This window comes from Panthera uncia, chromosome B1 (genome assembly GCF_023721935.1).
Source record: "Panthera uncia isolate 11264 chromosome B1, Puncia_PCG_1.0, whole genome shotgun sequence".
Lineage (NCBI taxonomy): Eukaryota > Metazoa > Chordata > Mammalia > Carnivora > Felidae > Panthera > Panthera uncia.
The window spans coordinates 121,036,748-121,059,191 of record NC_064811.1 but is presented as its reverse complement, the minus strand read 5'-3'; the positions used below and the strand labels follow the sequence as shown (position 1 = coordinate 121,059,191).

The 22,444-nt window shown below is 46.1% G+C and overlaps 1 protein-coding gene across 2 annotated transcripts in view; it reads left to right on the top strand.

Annotated features, from left to right (window-relative positions):
* ZNF827 (zinc finger protein 827) overlaps window positions 1-21,625 on the top strand; it is a 169,801-nt gene extending 148,176 nt beyond the window's left edge. For both annotated transcript variants that reach the window (XM_049631210.1, XM_049631209.1), the window contains 7 exons: window positions 5,007-5,144; window positions 6,604-6,775; window positions 8,097-8,263; window positions 17,263-17,454; window positions 17,803-17,980; window positions 19,998-20,030; window positions 21,540-21,625. In XM_049631210.1, coding sequence (XP_049487167.1) covers window positions 5,007-5,144; window positions 6,604-6,775; window positions 8,097-8,263; window positions 17,263-17,454; window positions 17,803-17,980; window positions 19,998-20,013 — 863 coding nt within the window. In that variant the 3' untranslated portion in view covers window positions 20,014-20,030; window positions 21,540-21,625. The remainder of the gene's footprint in view (window positions 1-5,006; window positions 5,145-6,603; window positions 6,776-8,096; window positions 8,264-17,262; window positions 17,455-17,802; window positions 17,981-19,997; window positions 20,031-21,539) is intronic.
* The last annotated feature ends 819 nt before the right edge of the window (window positions 21,626-22,444 follow it).

Sequence of the window (22,444 nt, the reverse complement as noted above, 5' to 3'; positions counted from 1 at the left end):
TCTCTCTCTCTCTCTCTCTCTCTCTCCTCTCTCTCTCTCTCTTTCTCTCTCCGTCCCTTACCAACTTACGTGTGTGCATGCACTCCCACACTTTCGCACGTGCTTTCTCTAGAAAAAGACTCATTCAGGGGCGCCTGGGTGGCTCAGTTGGTTGAGCCTCCAGCTTTGGCTCAGGTCATGATCTCGCGGTCCGTGAGTTCCAGCCTCATGTCGGGCTCTGTGCTGACAGCTCAGAGCCTGGAGCCTGCCTCAGATTCTGTGTCTCCCTCTCTCTGTGACCCTCCCCCGTTCATGCTCTGTCTCTCTCTGTCTCAAAAATAAATAAACATTAAAAAAAAAAAGATTCATTTAGTCATTCATATATTCAACACATGTATACCATATACACTGGTTATGTGTCAGGCAGTGCTAATGCTGCAGATACAGAAGTAAATCATGTAGAAACCCTTCCCCTCAGTGACTCACATTCTCATAGAGAAGAGAGACCAGGGAACACATTTATCGAGTGCTGCTGCATATTGGACTCACTGGCTGCTTTATATGAGAAAGATATATGTAATATAGAAGATATGCAAACAAATAATATAATAGGTAAAGTGGTGCAATGAAAGTATTCATAAAGGTGCTTTGGGACAGAGAAGAGGAAATGACTAATTCTGCCTGGGGAATTGAGGAAGGCTTTACCAAGGAGATGAAACCTGATAGGGCTTGAAAATGAGCCCGACTGCTGTGCAGAAGAAGGGCTGGGATGGGGAATAGCTTCTGATGCAGGTGCACTTGATTCAAAAGTATTGACGACTTAAAAGGGACTGGTTAGTTTTCCAAAAGGGCACGTAGCTCACTCTGCCGAATGCTTGGGTGGTTGGGAGTGATGTGGGGAGCTGAAGGTGAAAGGTGGTTGGAGAAGGATTGCAAGGGTTGTGAAGCTCTTCAGAAGGCACACGAAGGAGTCTGGCCTGGAGGGGCCATTGCAGTCCAGGACAAGACGGATCAGATCTGTGCCTCCAAAAGACCATTTTGGAACCAGTGACGGGGGACGAGTGGAATAGAGAGGCTGTTCGGGAGGCTTTGCAACAATCCCGGTGAGAGATGATAACTCCGTTCAGGCAGTGCGGTCCCAGAAAGATCTTTGAGATCTTTGTTGGTTTGTTTCCAAAGTTTTTTTTTTTTAAACAAATCAAATAATAGAAACATTTTTCATAAAAGTATATCAAACGTAGCTTCCACGGTGTTGTCCACGCACACACACAAATTGGAACATGAAATCTTTTTGTTAAACCTATAGCCTGTGGGGGCGCCTGGGTGGCTCAGTCGGTTAAGCATCCGACTTCAGCTCAGGTCATGATCTCAGGCTTGGTGGGTTCCAGCCCTGCATCGGGCTCTGTGCTGACAGCTTGGAGCCTGGAGCCTGCTTCACATTCTGTGTCTCCCACTCTCTGACACTCCCCTGTTCATGCTCTGTCTTTCTCTGTCTCAAAAATAAATAAACATTTAAAAAAATTAAAATAAAAAATAAACCTGTGGCCTGTGACCACAAGGACAGCCCAATTCATTCGGGCCCCACGACAGCGAGAAAGCACGGTATCTGAGTCTATGAATCGCAAAGCTTGCCCACCGTCCTCACAGTGTTTTCCCTAATGTAGGGTTACAGTCACTATTGCTAATTCATAGAGGCTAGGACAGGCCTGTATATCAGGTTTTATAAATATTTCTTTATGTATATTTCTTTTATAAAATATTTATTAAATAAATTTAATGATTTTAAAATATTTTTGGTAATGGTCGATCATCAAGAACAGACAGAAGGTGCTGCCCTGATCAGGCATTCCCCTCGAGAGCCTGTGGCCGCAGTTGATAACTGCCAGTGGGGCCAGTCGTGCTTCAGAGAGGCAGGCCATGGACATTTTCATGGCACTTGCTAGGTGCCCATCACATTCAGATCTCAGTCTAGAAGTAGATGGACAGTTTTTGGTGACCGACTAGATGTGCCGAAAGAGAGGGAAGGAGGGAGGAATCAAAAAAGATTCTGCAGTTTCTCAGGTAGCATTTGAATGGCGCCATGCACAGGACACGTGCAAGAACGCAGCATCCGCTGAGCTCCCTTTCGGCTTCATGGCAGTTCTGCGAGGAGAGGAGCAGGCCCATTACCTTAGTGCTTCTTGTGTCAAAACAATGCTCCCCTTCACACTGCCCTCCACTCCCCAGCCTCACCCAGCTGTGATTTCCAAGTTGTGTTCAGGGCCAGCTGCAAAGGGCCTGTGGTTGCCTTGTTCCTGCCTGTGAAATGAAAATGGGTGGCCCCTGTAAATGCAGACAGCAGTGGGGCGCCTGGGTGGCTCGGTCCGTTATGCGTCCGACCTCGGCTCAGGTTGTGATCGCCTAGTTCTTGAGTTCAGACCCCGCGTCGGGCTCTGTGCTGACAGCTCGGAGCCTGGAGCCTGCTTCGGATTCTGTGTCTCCCTGTCTCTCTGCCCCTCTTCCACTAGTGCTCTGTCTCCCTCTCTCTCTCAAAAATAAAATAAATATTAAAAAACAACAACAACACTGTGGGGAAGTTGTCTTTCAACTAACATCTTAAAATAAACTAAATGCAGACAGCAAGCGAGCAGGGAAAGCAGGTGATCCCTATTCAAGGCCTAGGGTACCAGAGTTGGACGGCTTCTGATGGCTCTGGCTGCTTCACCGTGACTGTGGGTTTTTTTTTCCTGCTTGGCTGAAGCAAGTATTCATAGTTTTAAGAGTTTTCTAAGGCCAGTGGAGGAAATTGGACTTCATATGATGCTCAGCTTCTCGAGTGTGTGACTAATACTTAAAAGACTCATTAAGAGACTTCTTTAGTTTTAATTGCATCTCCTTGTTTGGTATGTGACCCAATTAATTCATTCTTGTTGTGAAGGTATTCGAAGACCCTGTACCCTCTTGACCTCTTCTTATAATTATTACCGTTGCCCTCCTTCGAAGCACCATTTTGATTACATACTTAAAAGGAGCTACTGAAATACCCTCTCAGCGCCGTGTGGCTGAAATGCCCACTGCTTGGGCTCAAGGACAGTCACCTGAGAGTGGTTCTTGTGTCCTCAACAGCTCAGTGGCCAGCACCTCCCTTTTCACCTTCCCTCCCCCCCACAATTCCACCCCCTCCCCCCAGAGGGTTTTAGTGGCACCTCCCTGCTTTAATAAGACTAGCTGTTCTCCCTGAGGCCCCAAAAGCTGTGTTTTCGCAAACACAGATAAATCAATAAATGTGCCTTATCAGTGTTGGGATTGCTGGCAGGTGCCCCAGAGCAAACGTGACTGTGATTCCACCTCATCCCCTCCCCCTCCCCCGGACACACACTCGTGTTTGTTTCTTCTTTTCCTTAGATTCCACTATCTGACAGATCTGCACTCAAACAAAAACCGATCCTGCTGGCTCACCCAAATACAGGTGGAAGCCCATATTCGGGAAGCAGTTTTAACCAAATTGTGTGAAATAAAGTCCTTTCTTCTGATGTCTCTCTGTCCGGTGGTCTGACCATTTTCATCTGCACGGATCTTACAAAAAAGTTCTCTCTGCCATTTAATTGTCACCACTTGGTATCCAGTTCTATAAAGTAATACTTTAAAAAGTAATGCTTTAAAAAGGTTCACGATAATTTACTGAGGTAGTGGACAAGACACCAACTACGTAAATTGTCTTGTTCTTCAGAGTGAGGCCTAAAAAAAGCATTCTCGTTGACTCGTCCCCTTCACTCTTTAGTATTCTGTCGCCTGGCTCCTTTTATTACTGTAGAAATAATGCTTGTACAAACCATTACAGTTCAGGGAGAAGAAACGTGGATGAAAAAATCAGACGTACTCCTATGGATGATGATGGGAAAGTGAAACCTTTTTTTTTTTTTAAGAGGACCAGAGGATGTATTAGTGTCCACACATCTCAGTCATGACTGTGAAGTATGTGCAGATAACCGGCGATCTCACCATTTTTCCTAATAGGATGAGATCTTTGGGGAAACACTAGTGGTACGTTACTGCCTTAGGGAATTTTATGTGGAGTAGTGTCTGAGTCCATTTGGGCTGCTGTAACAAAATCCCTCAGGCAGGCTAGCTTATAATAACGACAGAAATGTACTGTTCACACTTCCGCAGTCCAGACGTCTGAAACCAGGGGCCAGCATGGTTGAGTAAGGGCCCGGACTGCCCACTTCTCGCTGTGTCTTCACAAGGCGAAACAGGCAAGAGAGTTCTCTGGGGTCTCTTTTATAAGAGCACTAATCCCATTCCTGAGGCTCCACCCTCATGACCCAGTCAGCTCCTGGGGGTGATACCTCCCAATACCATCACCTTGGGCTCTAGGATCCCAACATATGAATGGGGGGAGGGCGTGACACAAACATCAGACCACAGCAAATAGTGTGCAGTTGTCATCACTGAGCCTGTGAAACATGAAGTTCCTCATGAAGGACTTTACACAACCCAGAACGCAGGGCAAAACCTTTCTTCATAAAGAACAGTGAACGTGTATGTCCTTTCAAGGGATCCAACCATTCGTTTTCACATCAGAATCTGAGATTCTTTACTTACCGTCAGATTCTTACCAATTCAGTTAGAGTCGGAGATTGTTTACTTACCGTCTTGTGGCAAGAGCGTACATGTCTGGAGTTCTAACGTGCAACTCAACTAGTCACTCAGCAAATATTGTGTACCAACTGTATACTGGACATAGCGCTAAACCATGCTGTCAACCCACTGGAGGGTCTGGTTGGCTGACCTTTAATGATAGGGAGGGAAAACACCAGAAAGTTGACTAGAAGTGGCATCCATTTGCTACCACAACTTTCAGGAATAGCCTTCTTAGAAACAAGAAGTGAGCATGAAGGCCAGAGGTTAACTGGGACTTCTCTGCAGTTATCAACCACGCTGTTCAGAAGGAATCCCCTGCTAACGTCCTGCTGGATATTGACTAAAATGCAGCTTGTTCACGATGCCTTGTCTATCCCTCATGATGCTTTGCTCTTTTGGCCCAGAAACAGAAAAGATAGTACTAGAGGCAGGAAACGGATTGCCATCCTGGAAATTCAATGACCAGCTTTTTCCCTGTGATGTGTGTGGGAAAGTGTTTGGCCGACAGCAGACGTTGTCCCGACATCTCTCGCTGCACACAGGTGAGTCGAGGCCTTGCTCCTAGGCCGTCTGCACTCTGGATCACCAGCCTCTCTACTGTCAAGAAGCTGACTTTGTCTAAGACAATTCTCACTGGAAGTGGTGGAAATGTTTTTATCCTGACCCTTCAAACCATTTTAGCTGGCATGTTCAGAGAGGCCCCGGAAAGGGTTTTTATTTGTATTGAAAGTAGGCTTGATGAGAAAAGATACACATGTAAGTGTATCCAGGTAAGGTTCCTGAGTTCTGAGAAATCCATTGCTCTCACCTGGAGGGTGCAGGCGATGGGGGCTGCACCCACGTTACTGGTTCCATCTTTTTGTGGGAAATGGGAGCAGCAGAGGGACAGAGCAGCTTGTGGAGAAACAGTTGCTATCTTTATCTTCATATAATAGTAGAGAAATGTGGTTGGTTCTGCGCATTGCAAAAGGGACGGCAAACCAAATTAAGAAAGGATAAAGGAGGAATAAATAGTAACTTAATCACTTTGGCAAGAATAAGTTTCTTTGCCCCCAAAAGGAAGGGCTGTATTTTATCTGTGTGGCCGGGTTCCTCACCTGGCCCCGCCAAGCCCCAGGCCACCGGCAGGATAGATGTGGGGACCATCTACAGTAACAATGATGATGGTTTGCATTTGGTTGGGGAAGAACTTTTTTCCTCATTCTCTGCTGTGAAGTGGTAAGACAGGTATTTTTTAAGGGCAAGCCCAGTGAGACAAAGTAAGAAGTAAGGATGGAAAATGAGTTTGCTCTTTGCTTTTTTTCCACTATCGTCCATTCCCTTTATCTGCACAATGAAAGCCAGCCTGCTCCTTCTACTATAATTTGCTTGATTAATCGAATGAATTCAGAATGCCACTCTGGAAAGAGTCCTGAAACATTGTCATTTTTAGGAGAGGGTTTTCATTAAGAAATTAATTGCAGCTTTTAGTTCTATTTATGTAAAATGAACATCTCCCATCATATTACTTCACATGAGTCATTTTTCTCCCCCTTTAATTTCATGAGTTTTTATTTCTTGGCTGACCCAGGCCTGGAGCTTAGGGAACATGATGGGGCTTCTCTTACACCAGACCCAGGAATCCTGTGCTCCACTCCCCTTTCCCCAGCTAAGCACCCACCCTTGGCTGACACATGGCAGGTGTGCCTGCACACACACACACACACACACACATTCATTTAGCCCCTGCGGGGCTCCCCTTATCAGGAAGAGGGACCTGTGGGTGTCTAGGAAAAAGCAGATGGTCCAGCTGCTCTGGGACTTTCTTCTAAGTACTGATACAGCAGTGACCTCCTGGATGAAGACTTTTAGATATTTATAATTCCAAGGTGTTCCCTTTGTCCCCATTTGAAATGAGATCTGAACCTTCCTTGCCATGACAGCTCTAAGTGGTCTCCTGCAGGTGTTGGGTTTTCATTTTTGAGAGCAGTTTGGGTTTTTTTCCCTGTTCCTTCTCCCCAGAGGAAAGAAAATACAAATGCCACTTGTGCCCCTATGCTGCTAAGTGCCGTGCGAACCTGAACCAGCACCTGACCGTCCATTCGGTGAAGCTGGTGAGTACGGACACTGAGGACATTGTCAGCGCCGTCACCTCTGAAGGCAGTGATGGGAAGAAGCACCCTTATTATTACAGGTGAGCTGTGAGTGGAACTGGCCCAGCCTTCCCCAACTTTCTAGAACACTCCCCACCCGGGTGCTAGGGCATATGTGATGAGGTACCTCTTCTTAGTCATAGTGCTGACCTTCATTTTAATACTTGCTTTGTTTACACTGGACCCACCAGCCACACTGACTCCTCTCTTGGCTTGGATGGCCCTGGTAGAATTAATTGAAAGGGAAATGGTCTTGGAGGTAGCTCTCTGGGGTGGAGCTCCAGGGAGTGACAGGGCTCCGGGGATTATTAGCTTCTCGATTTGTGCAGCTGGAAAGCTCCCAACCTTTGTAACTGAGCACCTTGCTACTTCCTGAGAACCGTCCTAAGGAGAAAAAGACCATGGAAAATAAATCTGAGAACTCTGAGGAAATAGCCTTGAAAGCATTGCATATTTGCCCCTGGTTGTATTGTCTTTAGTACCTGGAATTTTATGTTTCCCTTTCATATTTGACCATGAATCAATATTTGGTTTGGTTGCAGTGAAATCCCAAGTCTCAGAATTGTGCCCAAGAGGTAGACCATACAGATTGGTGGACACTTGCTTTTGCACAAAATATCTCCATGGACGGTGACTTCTATCAGCAGTTGTCACAGACAGGAATTGCTCCTGCTGGCAGTGTGATCTGATGACCTGCATGTGCCTTCCTTCCTACACGGAAGGTTTCCAGAGCCAGAGACAGGCTCGCTGGGCATGCGGGGTGCTCTGAATTGATCAGTGTATCCACACCGCTAATATCTTGGCAAGGCTGCACCACATCTCTTTGCCCACAGGAATCAGTAAGGTGATGTGCGGCATCTGGAACCTGTAATTTTTAATTAACTGTATGATTATTCAGCATCATTATAGCATGTATGGGATTGTTACATTATGCTGACACTTAATCCATTTGGCACAGTGACCACTTCAGAGGCATCCCAGAAAGCAGAAGAATTTTCTTTTTTTTTTTTTTTTTTAATTTTTTTTGGTAATGTTTATTTTTGAGAGACAGAGAGAGACAGAGCATGAGCAGGGGAAGGGCAGAGAGAGGGAGGGAGACACAGAATCCGAAGCAGGCTCCAGGCTCCGAGCTGTCAGCACAGAGCCCCACGCGGGGCTCAAACCCCTGAACCGTGAGATCGTGACCTGAGCCAAAGATGGACGCTTAACCGACTGAGCCACCCAGGCGCCCCAAGTAGAATAATTTTCTAATGCAAAACCTTTTGGTGGGAAGAAAAGCATGTGTCAAAGTCCAGTTTTCTGAGTGTGCCACAAAGTATCACTCTTCTCTCTCCCCTTCTTTTCTTTCGTCCCCTCATACAGCTGTCACGTGTGTGGATTTGAGACCGAGCTCAATGTCCAGTTTGTCAGCCACATGTCACTCCACGTGGACAAGGAGCAATGGATGTTTTCCATCTGCTGCACCGCCTGTGACTTTGTCACCATGGAGGAAGCAGAGATAAAGGCTCACATTGGCACCAAGCACACAGGTGACCATCACTGTCGGTCCTTCTCTCCTCCATCCCCCAACCTGCCAGCATGCATGCCCACCTGGCAGAAGCGTCCTCATCACCCTGCAACACTGACATTCCCTTCCTCAGAAGGGAGGACTTTCCCAGGGTCTCGGAGCCACAGTGCCCTGTGGCCATCCTGCCATTGCCTGGCACAGCTTGGGTCTCGCTGATCTGAAAGACCCACACGTTCAGATGCAGTTGTGAGGTGCTGAGCCATTGGCTTGTCCTCACCCTAGGTGTCGTCATCCTAGGTAGCAGCCGTCGGGCTCTCGTGATGCCCTTCCCCTTGTGTCTTCACATGCTGGATCTCATTTAAGCCTCGTAGGCCTCTGAGGCCGATGCTACTGTTCCTGTGCTATAGGGGTGGGGAAACGGAGGCTTCACAGAGGTGAGGCATTCTGTCCAAAGTCAGCAATTAGGATGTGCCTCCAGAAGCTTGGGCCAGAACAGTTTCCATTCTAGTCCATTCTCACTGCTGTTCTGACAGGTCCGAGCAGCCCTTGGCAGAGGTTTGAACCTTTGTGGTTCTCTGTGCCAGGACACTGTGTGCACGTACTTTAACAGGCTCTGCTCCTGTCCCGTGAAACTCCAGCCCTGACACATTTCAGGTCTGCTTGGGGAGGGGGGCGGGGCAGAAAACCGGATTCTCCCCAAACAGCCTGATCACTCTCCAGGCTGTGTGTGGCCAAGACTTTGCCAGTGTTCTCCTTCCATTTAAGGCTCTTGCCATTCTTAACGGTGTTAACATTTTGAATCCACCATGCAATTATCCTCTCACAAGTGATGGTTACAAATGACACCAGCGTGGAGTCATTAAATGAGAATGAGGAAGAGCCTCCCCCACCCTGCGTTGTGTGGTGCTTACAGATTACGAGCTGATGTTGCCAACTGCCAACGCTGGGTGTTGGGTCAGCCCCTCACATCGTTGGCCCTTGAAGGATTTGAGAAGGGGAAGTTCCTGACAGTTGTGCTGACGATGTGCTCAGCCGAGACGGATCTCTCTTTGCTTTACCGGCCGCTTTGGTTCCAGGGTGCCAACAGCAATAAAAGCTTGCTTTTATCATAAGTTGAGAAGCTATGACTTGGAGGTCTGCAGAGAGCCATTATGCCGGGTGAGAAGGTGCCATTTCTACCGTTGGTTGTCTCGCTATAACCACATTAGCACCATGGGCAGCAGGTGAGCTGGGAAGCCCATGTCAAAGACAAATTAAATTCAGCATCTCAGGAGTGCCAGTGGAGGGAAAGGCCAAACTCTCTTCCATTTCCACTGGCTTTTCAGATATTTCCCCCCCGTTTCTGTTACTCTCCCATTCTTCTAACCCTCTGCACCCCAGGGATGCCTAAACCCAGTCGAGAACCTTCCTCCTCCCTCCCCAGGCCACAGCCCCTCTGCCACCACCCCACCTCAAGGAAGCCGTAGAAACCATAGAAACCAAAATGGCTGGAAAGCCGTTGGATTTAGAGTCACTTAATCGTCATTGGTGGAAACTTCACATTGACAAGTAACCAATGCAAACACACTCATTGCCACAGGGAACACAGAGATCTTGTTCCCTCTGAGGTGGTAGGGCTCCTTGTCTACCTGCAAAGAATATTCTTGTTTGTTGGCACAGAGAGCCAGAAAGAAATGCATTAAAGAAGTTGCTTTTTTAATACAGTAGAAGCCTGTAACACTGCTGCTATTAGGGAATAAGGTTGTAACCTATTTTATAGTTTTGGGGTTTTTTTGTTTCTTTTTTTTAGCCAGGGAGACAGTTCTTTTTGTTTGTTTTTTTTTTAAGGGCCAAATAGTGAATATTTTAGGCTTTCAGGCCATATGGTTTCTGTCGCTACATTCAGCTCTACCATTGGAATCTGAAAGTAGCCGAGACAATACACAATTGAGCAGGCCTGGCAGTGTCCCAATAAAACTTTATTTACAAAAGCGGGAGGCTAGATTTGGCCAAAGGACTATAATTTGCTGACCCTTTTTATAAGCTAATGGTTCCACAGTGAGGGTTTCTTGCATCTAGTTGCTGTTTTGAAGTGTTTGAATTTGACCCAAGGTATGTCCATCTAAATCTGCAAATTAATAAACTGTGTAATTACAAAGTTATGACATAGAGCAGTATATATACTATGTAATACATATTATACTATATATTCCTGAGAATAGGAAGCTTATCTAAGTTGATGCTGTCTCCCAAGCACCTAGACCAGTGCCTGCACAGTGCAAGTGAGGAGTAAACATTCATCCGGTGAATGAATATGTGTGCCCGAGCACGTCTACACACATTTGTGTGGTCTAAGCAAGAAAATTATTCAAACGTGCCCCTTACTGAACCCTGAGAGTCTACTGACTTATGCATATAATCCATGTGGAAGAAGGTACTTGGGATGGAGGAAAACACATTTTGAATTCTAGATTCTGGTTCTACACCTGATGTTACCATAAATAACGCTGCAAATGTAGGAACTCATTCAACTTCTCTGGGCCGTCCATTCCTTGACCTTTTGAATGTGCAGGAGATGTCCAGCAGGCATAAGACTCTCATTTTGTGGGCCTTGTCCTCTGATTTGATTTACCTGACATAGAAATGGACACCTTTTATTTCAGTACATTAAGAATTCCTCAATGCTTTCTTGTTACAGAAGTGAAGTGATCTCTGCAAGGGAAAAATATTCCCTCTGGTTGCTTCTGATTTCATCAATGCAAATTTTGCTGCAGTTTTTAAATGTTGCAGTAACAGCACTGAGGAATCTGAATAGCTCTTTGGAAAATACCACCATCAATACTTTACCCTCACACCGACACCAAAATAAATACCAGATGACTTACACAATCCCCTTAACAAATCAGCCCTAGAAAAGCTTGAAGGAAATAGAATGTTTATCAAACTTCCAGAGTGAGAAGGATTTGTGAAAGCTTAAGTGATACAAAAAATGGCAAAGGAAAAGAATCAAGAGATTTGATGGATAAAAATATCTTCTTCTATTTGCCAAAGCAAAGGAAAAGATGGGAAACAAAACCCAAAAACCAGCCTGAAATGACAGAGGCTATATATTTACTATACAGAGAATTGATATAAACTGGTAAGAAACACTTTAGGTCTCTAAGTGCAGAATTTACAAAGGGCATAAACAGTCCATACATAATAAAAGAAAGAAAGGCTAACCACTCCATCTAAGGAACCTCACTAGCCACCAGTTAAAACTCAAGTGTGGCTTATGTTTCATGTATCACGTGAGGAGCGTGTTTCACAGCGTCACCCACGATCGCCAGATGCCGCTGACACTGATGGCCATGACGCTATAGGGTGGGAGAACTTTTCAAAACTACTTAGGTAGTGTAGACCAAGAGGTTTGAAAATGCCTGCAGGTCAGTCATCTTTCTTCTGGGAGTCTGTCCCTAGGAGAAAAAAATCAACCAGTGGAATATTAATTTTCACTTAAAATTTAATTTTAAGGAAATAAGTAATGTAGGATAAGTCTACTCCAAGGATATATAGTACTGTCATTTAAAACCATTAACTCATAATTATTTTCATAAATTTTTTGAGAGCCAACTATGTGCCAGGTATATAAAACAGCATGGGAAAATACAAAGTGTTAATTATTGTTGTTAGTATTACTTATAAATATTATGTTATATTTTATAATAATAATAATACATTTTTCTGTAATGCTTGCAATGAGCTAGGCATTGTTCTTAGTGCTTTATATATAAAAACCCATTTAACCCTCACAACACACGTATGAGGCTGCCGATATGATCCCCATTTTTATTTTTATTTTTTTTATGTTTTATTTTATTTTTTTTAACATTTATTCATTTTTGAGAGTGAGAGAGACAGAGCATGAGAAGGGGAGGGGCAGAGAGAGAGGGAAACACAGAATCGGAAGCAGGCCCCAGGCTCTGAGCCATCAGCCCAGAGCCCGACGCGGGGCTCGAACTCGCGGACTGCGAGATTGTGACCTGAGCCGAAGTCGGACGCTTAACCGACTGAGCCACCCAGGCGCCCCCGATCCCCATTTTTAAGATGAGATCATTGAGGCACTAAGTTAAATACCTTGTCTTAAGTCATTCAGCTTATTAATTGGAACAGGTGGCATTCAAACTCAGGTGTTCTGGATCTAAAGTCTTTATTCTTAACTACTTGGCAATTAACAGCAACGATTTTAATTTTTTTTTTTTTAACGTTTATTTATTTTTGAGACAGAGAGAGACAGAGCATGAACAGGGGAGGAGCAGAGAGAGAGAGGGAGACACAGAATCTGAAACAGGCTCCAGGCTCTGAGCTGTCAGCACAGAGCCTGATGCGGGGCTCGAACTCACAGACCGTGAGATCATGACCTGAGCCGGAGTCGGACGCTTAACCGACCAAGCCACCCAGGTGCCCCTTAACAGCAACGATTTTAAAATAGATATGCTTACTTCTAAAAAAAAAAAGAAGTATGTCAAAAATGGTGTTTATATTGAGGTGGCAAGACAATTGGTCATTTTTTATGGTCGCAGTTTATCATTTTGTGTCATTTTAGATTATGAAATTGAGATTTTAAAAAAAAATTATTTAAAATTTTTCTTAATGTTTATTCATTTTTGAGAGACAGAGACAGAGGGTGAGCAGGGGAGGGACAGAGAGAGAGGGAAACACAGAATCCAAAGCAGGCTCCAGCTCTGAGCTGTTGGCACAGAGCCCACCACGGGGTTAGAACCCACAAACTGTGAAATCATGACCTAAGCTGAAGTCAGACGATTAACCAACTGAGCCACCCAGGCGCCCCTAAAATATCGAGGTTTTTTTAAAGTTCACTTCAGCTGGCTGTCCTTACATATGAGGTTGCATTGCCTGTGCAGAGAATCATTCACCAAGAATCCTTGTGCTGGGGCACCCAAGTGGCTCAGTTGGTTAAGCATCCAACTCTTGATTTCAGCTCAGGTCATGATCTCATGGTTCATGAGACTTAGCCCCACATCGGGCTCTGCACTAACAGCACAGAGCCTGCTTGGGATTCTTTCTCTCTTCCTCTCTCTGTGCTCTCTCTCTCAAAATAAATAAACTTAAAAAAAAAAAAAAAGAATCTTTGTGCTGCTGAAAGTAAATGACCCCTTGAATGACACCAAGCTGTGGACTGAGTTGACAAGGGCACCCCAGCTCACTCCCTACAGACAGAGCAAAGGGAGAGGAGGACTGAGAGCAGACGAAGCGGTGTGGGGTAGGGATTACAAGTTGAGCGGGCTGGGCCATTTCCCCATGCCGAATAGCAGAGTTGCTGTCATGACACCTGTGTATTTACACAGTGATTAATTTAGGCAGCTCTGCCCACTGCCTTAAGCCTGAAGGTACTTAAAGGTGTTGTTAAAGATGGTAATTAAAATTATATATTTTCGTTCTAAAAACTAATTTAAAATAATCACTTGCAATATTCTGTGAATGAGACCCATCTTAGAGGGTGGATTTGGTGAAGCAATAGACCTAGGGCCCCCACTGAAAATATTCTGTTTGTCTACAAAATGTGACTAAACCTAGGTCACATAGTAGAGACCCCCAATGACGGGGCTGGCTTTCACATACCTTCCTTGTACCAAAAGAGGTCTATACTTTCAAGGCATATTCCATCCCTCCTTGGGGGTCCATGAATGAGGTCACATCATGTCTGTCCAGGAACCAAGTTCAGTTCTGCCAGGAACAAGACTTGGAAACACTGTAGGAGGGTAAATATTTTTTTCCTTCCTCTTTTTAAAACCTGTTTTTAATTGGACAAGTAATTTACGGCATTCTAGACAATTTTGAAAAACAAATAAAATAAAATAAACATAACACTAATAATTTCACACACTAGCTGTAAGCACCATTACAGCTTTGCTTGCTTCTGGACTTCTTGTGCCTATATACGATATATGACTTATTTTTTAATCTTTTAACAAAGAAAGTTCGTTTCTAGAGTTTACAATCACTAGATTACTGAAGCACAGTCTCCCTATATCACCTACTTTATCCTAAAATGATGGGGTTGTTTTGATTATGTTTGGGGAGAACTGACAGCTTAACAATATCAAATCTCCTAAACCATGAAGAGTGTAGAGCCCTCCAGTTATTTGGGGGTTTATAATGTACATTGTTAATTTATTACAGTACACGTTTAAGTCATAAACCATTTCATGGGTAGTGTAAGAGTCTTACAATAACGTAGTTCTCTGTCCCCTCTCCTAGCCTTTATGCTTTTGCTGTCATACATTTACTTATATATATGTTATAAGCTCTCTATTATATTATTTTTAACAAAATTACTTTTATGATCTCTCAAAGAGTTTTAAATAAGAAAAACTCACATGGGTTCCAGCCCCGCGTCGGACTCTGTGCTGACAGCTCAGAGCCTGGAGCCTGCTTCAGATTCTGTGTCTCCCTCTCTCTCTGCCCCTCCCTTGCTCACCCTCTGTCTCTGTCTCTCAAAAATGAATAAACGTTAAAAAAATTTTAATAAAAAATTTTAATAAAAAATTTTTACCCCGATTTCATAATCTAAAATGACACAAAATGGTAAACTGAGGCCATTAAAATTACCAGTTGTCTTGCTGCCTCAGTACCAACTTACCCTCGTGGGTAAATGCGTGCTCTTCATTCTTTTGTGTAGATCCGTTTTTACATTTGGTGTCATTTTCCTTCTACCTGAAGAATTTCTTTTAACATTTTCTGTAATTCTAGTCTGCTGGTGATGAATTCTTTCTGCTTTTGGGGTGGGGAGGAAAGTTTCATTTTTGAAATATTTTTCACAGAGTACAAGATCTCAGATTGACAGGTGTTCCTTTCAGCACTTTAAAGATGGTGCCCCACTACTTCTCACTTGCATTGTTTCCAGTGAAAAATCTGCTGTCATCCTTATTTTTGTTCCTCTGCACATAATGTATCCTTCTTCCTCAGGCTGCCGGTAGGAGTTTTTCTTTATCACTAGTTGAACAATGGGATTATGATAGCCCTTGATATAGATTTCATCTTTTTTTTTTTTGAGAGAGAAAGAGAGAGGTTTTTTTTTTTTTTTTTTTTTGAGAGAGAGAGGTGCACACGTGAGTGGAGGAGGGGCAGAGAGAATGGGAGAGAGGGAATCCCAAGCAGGCCCCACACCCAGTGTGGAGCCCAACATGAGACAAACCCAAAACCCTGGGATCATGACCTGAGCTGAAATCAAGAGTCAAGAGTTGGACACTTAACTGACTGAACCACCCCAGTTCCCCAATTTCTTCAGCTTTCTTATGCATAGGGTTCATTTTGCCTCTTGGATCTGTGGGTCTATGGTTTTTCTCAAGTTTGGAAAAGTTTTGGCCTTTTCAAATTTTTCTGCCCTTTCCACCCAATCAGGGACTCCAATCAAGCTTATATGAAGCTATCTGAAGGCATCCCACAATTCACTGATGTTCTTTTCATTTTTATGATTCTTTTCTCTCTCTGTTTCATTGCAGATAATTTCTATTGCTATTATCTTCAGGGTCCACTAATCTTTTCTTCTGCCATGTCTAGATTGCTGGTAACCCCATCCAGCATATTTCTCATCTCAGACGTTGTAATTTTTGTAAATTTCTCTCTAGAAATTTGATTTGGATCTTTTTTTTATATCTTTCACATCTCTATTTAACTTTTTTAATATTTGGAATGCAGTTATAATAACTGTTCTTATGTCCTTGTCTGCGCATTTTAACAACTGTGTCAGTTCTAGGTCAGCTTTGACTGATTGATTACCCCATTTTAGGTTGCATTTTCTTGTTTCTTGGCATGCCTGATAATCTTTATTTGGATGTCAGATATTGTGATTTGCCTTGTTGGGTACTGGTTATTTTATATTCCTATAAACATTCTTGACCTTTGTTTTAGGGTGCAGTTAATTACTTGGAAACTATGATTCCTTTGTGTCTGGCTTTTGTGACTTGTCAGGCGGGTCTGGAGCAGTGGTCAACCTAGGGCTGATTACTACCCATTACTAAGAGATCTTCCTCAGTTTCCCACCGAGTGTCCTGGGAATTATGAGTTTCTCAAATTTAGCTAGTGGAAACAGCACTCACTGTTTTCTAAGCCTTTTTTTCTCTCCAGCCTTGGGTAGTTTTCTCACACAGGTGCTTTGGTCCCTACTCTACTGAATACTCATGGGGGACCCTCTGAAGGTCTTTCAGTCCTTCCTCTGTGCTGCTCTCTCCCCTCTGGGAAACCTCCCCTCTCTAGACCCTGCTCTGTGAAGTCTAGCCATATTGATCTCCCCAGACCCTCAGTGCTGTTGCCTCAATTCAGTGAAACTGATGGGCACTGCAGCCTGGAGACTAAAGTCTCTTAAGGCAGGAAGTGGGCCACCTCTTTTCTTTCCTGCCTCTCAGGGATCACTCTTCAGTGCCTAATGTTCAACGCTGTAAAAACGATTGTTTGAAAACAAAAACAAAAACTCTTGTTTGATATATTTTGTCTGGTTTTGTTCTAGTTGTTTCAGTCGCGATGGTAAATCCAGTCCCTAACACTTCATCTTGAATGGAAGCATTAGTCTCTTGACACTGGGTTTTAATGGCCCACTGACCGGTTCACTCCTGGTTTTGAGGGAGAGTCCAGTGCACTGATAAAGAGCATGGATCCTGGAGTAGGGCCAACCGAAATCTATGCTTTGCCACTTCCTAGCATGTGACTTAGGCCAAGTTGCCCTGACTGTGCCTCCCTTCCTTCATCTGTAAAATGGGGATGGTAACCATTGTGCCTCATTGGATTTTTGAGAAGATACAATGAAATCATGCATTCAAAGCATGAGAGAGTTCCCAAGTACCACAAGGGTCATCACCATCGATGACGGAGACCTGAGATCCCAGTCGGTGCACTAGGAGAGCTCTAGAAGACTCACTTTGTGTTTCCTGAATGATGATGCAGCCATGAAGCCCAATTCCCCCACCCCTAATTGCTGTTATTTCAGGGTTACCATCTCCTAAATAACAGACCTGGCTTTGGGGGTTTTGTTTGTGTTTTCAGGAGAAGACAGGAAGACCCCCAGTGAATCAAATAGCCCCTCTTCATCCTCCCTCTCAGCTCTGAGTGATTCAGCCAACAGCAAAGATGATTCAGACAGCTCTCAGAAAAACAAGAGTGGAAACAACGTGCTGGTGATCTCTGTTGTGCCTGGGAGCCAGCCCTCACTGAATAGTGAGGAAAAGCCAGAGAAAGGTAAGGGAGGAGGTTGTGGGCCTGCTCAGTCCTCCCCAGTCTGGGAGGATGACCCAGACTTACAAATCAGCCCTTGAGGGGAGTGATGTTGGAAGATAGATGTTCGACCTGTGAACAGTGTAATGCTGTCGCCTAAAATTTGTATTTCTTTTGGCTTTAGTGGCATCCAAATACAGGGTGGGTAGATGGGCAGTGTGGCATTGATTCTGGAGCTGTATGTTCAACTCCTTTTACCACCAAGATGCTGGGCGCGGTGCCTGAAAGGGGAGGAGGAGAAACAGTGGGATGTCTGTCCCACTCCTGTCCCTCTGCCGCATGCACCCGCACACCCAGCTCCCGTCCTTTCAGGGTTCGAATGCGTTTTTTGCAACTTTGTCTGCAAGACGAAGAACATGTTTGAGCGCCACCTGCAGATACACCTTATCACCCGGATGTTTGAGTGTGACGTGTGCCACAAGTTCATGAAGACACCTGAACAGCTGCTGGAGCATAAGAAATGCCACACTGTCCCCACCGGTGGGCTCAAGTAAGGAAAGCAAGTACAGAACCTTTTACTGTGTTGTTATTTAATACCCTTCCCCATCCCTACCCCAGCCCCTCCCCGAAGGTTTGGGGGGGTCATCGAGAGGGAGAGCTTGGCATGGGGCCAGTTAGTCAGCTACCTTTCGCTGGATGTGAATTAGACTTGTTGCCCAGGGGTCCAGCAGACACAGCAGGAGAATCCATTTCACCAATATCCTAGGATTCCTGGCAAGCAAGAGGACCTGGCGGAGGAGCCCAGCATGCAGGGGGAGACTCATCCTACACTGCTTGAGTTTTGTTCAGACTTGATTTTGTGGACTTGGGGGTTCGTGTCCCCAGGTGTAAGTCATTACGCTGTCACAGCACTTCACCATTTCTATTTTTTAGATGATTCACCATGTACATCTTTTAAACAAGCATTACGACCACCCCATCTGCACAGCACCCCCAGCTATTGGATCCTTGCCTTTTCGAACAGGCAGGAGGCAGTGTTTTTCATGCAGAGATCATGTGCCTCGGGTCTTCCTGCAGACATGCCTTATGCCTTCCCAGGAACTGGGATTGGGATCTCCCTGGCTAGCCTTCATGAGACCTGACGTTTCCAGTCACACATTATTCACAGGTCCCCAAAGACCTAGACCACAAGCATCATCATTAACCAATATTTGCAAGAAGCCCTCTGGTCTGAAGTGAGACCCATCAGTTATTATCAAACACACGGTGTGTCTGGCTTGATAATAGGTGCTGAAGGGCAAACAAGGAATAAAACGTGATTTCCACCCTCAGGAAATTTATGTCCTAGCACTACCAGAATTTAATCTTCCCAGTGATTCCGAAATCAGCCCCTGTTCACAAGGCACTCATGACCTAGTAGAGAAGGAAGCATACATCGTTGAGTACAGGAAGACACACAAGTTTCTAGGCACAATTATTCATGTTTAGCTGAAATAACCGTGTAATTAAAAGAATGAAAACTTATATTTTACTTGACACAAGAAAAAAAAAAAAGAACCTCTTGTTTTAACCATTTTTATCTTTGAAACTCACAAATTGCCAGAGAGGCGGCATGACTCTCCTGAATGGGTGAGGGATGGAGAGACCCAAAAGGACCCTGGGGGCCAACCTGGGGGTCGAATGTCGGGAGCAATGCAGGGTTGACTCCTCCAAGCTCCTGCCTGGTCAGAGGCACCCTTCTCAAAAACTTTACGAAACAGAGGAGTCAGGGAGCAGCACCTACTGTCCAATTCCGTTTTGTTTCACTCTTGGGGCACTTAAGTGGGAGGGGGAGGGGATGTTTGCAGGGATGGGGGAGGGGAGATTATAATCCAAGACCGCCAATACATGGGAAATGCCCAGCAAGCGCTTATTTGGGAATTTGATTTGGTTTGTTCCCACTGTCCCTTTCTAAATACTTGTTTACTCTTATTTAAAGAAAAGAAAAAAAAGCCATGTACTTCCGTGGTTGGACTAGCACTCATTGCCCTTCCCAGTAGCCCCGTCACACCCATTAACTCTGCGGCCCCTGCCAGTTGTGGCTTTGTCAGTTAGCCTTTCCTTGGGGACCTACAGAGTCCCGAGCCTCCGACCCATTGGGGAGAATGCACAGTGAATGCTGATGCTTATGCCAGTACAGACACTTCCGGTGTGGTGCTAACGGTCCCCTGTGTAATAGTTTATGTTCTAGGATGACCAAGTAGAAGAATACTTTGAAAAAATTGATAATGCCTTCTGGCTATACAGTGAGTCTTTGTTTTGTTTTGTTTTGTTTTCCCTTTGCCATATCAGAGAATTAATTTGCCTGAGAGAGTGTCTTTACGATAAATAATGGGAGCACAGAAAACCCTTAGCACTTTGCCTGAGCAGCGAAAGAAAGATTGAGCTGTGGGTCACAGAAATGTCCTTAAAATGAAACAGACTGCCGATGTCTAAGTTGCTTTTCTGTGATGGAACTGCTTGTACTCTATATCCTGTTCATAATGCAGATCAAATAAGATTATACTATTATTTTTCTTTTGCCGTAGCTCAGGACAGTGGTGAGTTTCAGACTCCTCTAGGTAAGGCCCAGCTTGGCGTAGGGGTTGTGTGTGCACCTGACCTGGGAATGGGCTTTATATTTCTCTCGTGTGCACTCTTCTGTGAGCTGAGGTTCAAAGGCTAACGGCGAGCTTGGCGCTGAGGAGCAGTGCACGGTGCACTTGGTTGTGTTGGGCTCTGCTGAACACCTCTCCAAACCCTCAGAGGACAGATCACTCCTGGGCCCTGCCCCGCAGGTGCCAAGCAAGGGCTGAGGCAGCCACTTTTGCATTTGCATCCTTTGTGCAAAGAGAGCAAACACGCTACAGCTATCCTGTCAGCCACCAACTTGAGCCTTGCGGCTTCCAAAAGAGCAGCTCAGCAGAATTTGTAAACATGCCCTCACTGCTCCTCCTAGCCCCTCTGGACAGCCAGGAGGCTTGGGGGTGGCATAGCCTCACTGCCTAGGATGGAGGAACCGAGCCACGGAGAGGCCCAGGCTTGGTCCCAGGGCACATCCAGATATAGCCCAATGAGGTGACGGAGCTGGGACCAGAATCTGCCAGAATTATGTTGTAGAGACCAGTCCAGTAATGAATCAGTGCCTACTGTGTGCTGAGTACTTTACCGGGCACTGCAGAGAACGCAGAAGAAATGTAAGATACGGTCCTGCCCACTGACAATTCATGATCCAGTTGGATTGCTATTATCTCCATGATGTAATAATCTTCTAATAATGTCTTCAAAGTCCAGAGAGCAGTCGCCTCCCTCCCTCCTTATCCCTCATTAGTGATGGGCTGGTGGGTGGGCCTCCCTCTCCCACGCCCCATCCTGGTCCACATCTGCCTTCCCCGATGGAGAACCAGGACTGCAGGAGACAGGATTTAGGAGCTCAGACCTATGTATAGACACACACACTCACACAGACAGACACACACGGGCCTTCTCATCCTAACAACCCTTTCAATAAGCACGATTCTGACCCCTATGACTTTCTGTTTGCCGGAGGTAGCTCTCCCCCTATAAGCTGTTCTTCAAAACTCTTAGCCTTTCTGCGTGTGCTTGGTGTGGTGCATGAAAAGTCGATTCTTTGTGTTGCTCCCATCTCGAGGGGAGGTCATGAGGTTTAGACCTCTGCTATGTCTGGTGGGAGGCGGGGAGGTCTCCGAGGGGACGGGCGGGGAGGACAGAGGGGAGCAACCGCTTATTTATTCCTCGCACTTCTTCTGCTCCCCTTCCTGCGGGCTGGTGCTCACCGGTCCAGCCAGGAGACCCACAGTAGGCCGAGCGTACCTTGCCAGAGCGGCTCCTTAGTGGGGACGGCTCTGTCGGCAGAGAGAGCCAAGCGGGTCGTCTTAACCCCGGAGAGGCGGCAGGGCTGGGCTGGGCAGGGGCAGGGGCAGGCCAGGCCTCAGAGTTTGGGGGGGGGGGGGGGGGGCGTGAGGGGAGGCTGGCGAGGAGGGTAAAGGCGGGGCCGCAGCAGAACCTGTCCGGTTGAACCTTCCCCTTTCGTTGCTTCCCCCCCCCCCCCCCACCCCCCCCCCCGGCAGGTGCCCATTCTGCATTTATTCCACCAACCGCCCCGCTGCCATGGAGTGCCACCTCAAGACCCACTACAAGATGGAGTACAAGTGCCGGATCTGCCAGACGGTGAAGGCCAACCAGCTGGAGCTGGAGACGCACACCCGGGAGCATCGCCTCGGCAACCACTACAAGTGCGACCAGTGCGGCTACCTGTCCAAGACCGCCAACAAGCTCATCGAGCACGTGCGCGTCCACACCGGGGAGCGGCCCTTCCACTGTGACCAGTGCAGCTACAGCTGCAAGCGCAAGGACAATCTCAACCTGCACAAGAAGCTGAAACACGCCCCACGCCAGACCTTCAGCTGCGAAGAGTGCCTGTTCAAGACCACACACCCCTTCGTCTTCAGCCGCCACGTCAAGAAGCACCAGAGTGGGGACTGCCCCGAGGAGGACAAGAAGGGCCTGTGTCCGGCCCCCAAGGAACCAGCCGGCCCCGGGGCCCCGCTTCTCGTCGTCGGGAGCTCCCGGAATCTCTTGTCTCCCCTGTCGGTCATGTCCGCCTCCCAGGCTCTGCAGACCGTGGCCCTGTCGGCTGCCCACGGCAGCAGCTCAGAGCCCAACCTGGCACTCAAGGCTTTGGCCTTCAACGGCTCCCCTTTGCGCTTTGACAAGTACCGGAACTCGGATTTTGCCCATCTCATTCCCTTGACAATGTTATACCCCAAGAACCACTTGGATCTCACATTCCACCCTCCCCGACCTCAGACTGCGCCTCCCAGCATCCCCTCACCCAAACACTCCTTCCTCGCCTATCTCGGACTAAGAGAAAGAGCAGAGACTGTCTGAGGACAGCCGTGTTCTGTACCAAAAACAAAGAGACAGAGACAAAAACAGAAAACAACACAAAACAAAACAAAAAACCCACAAAACT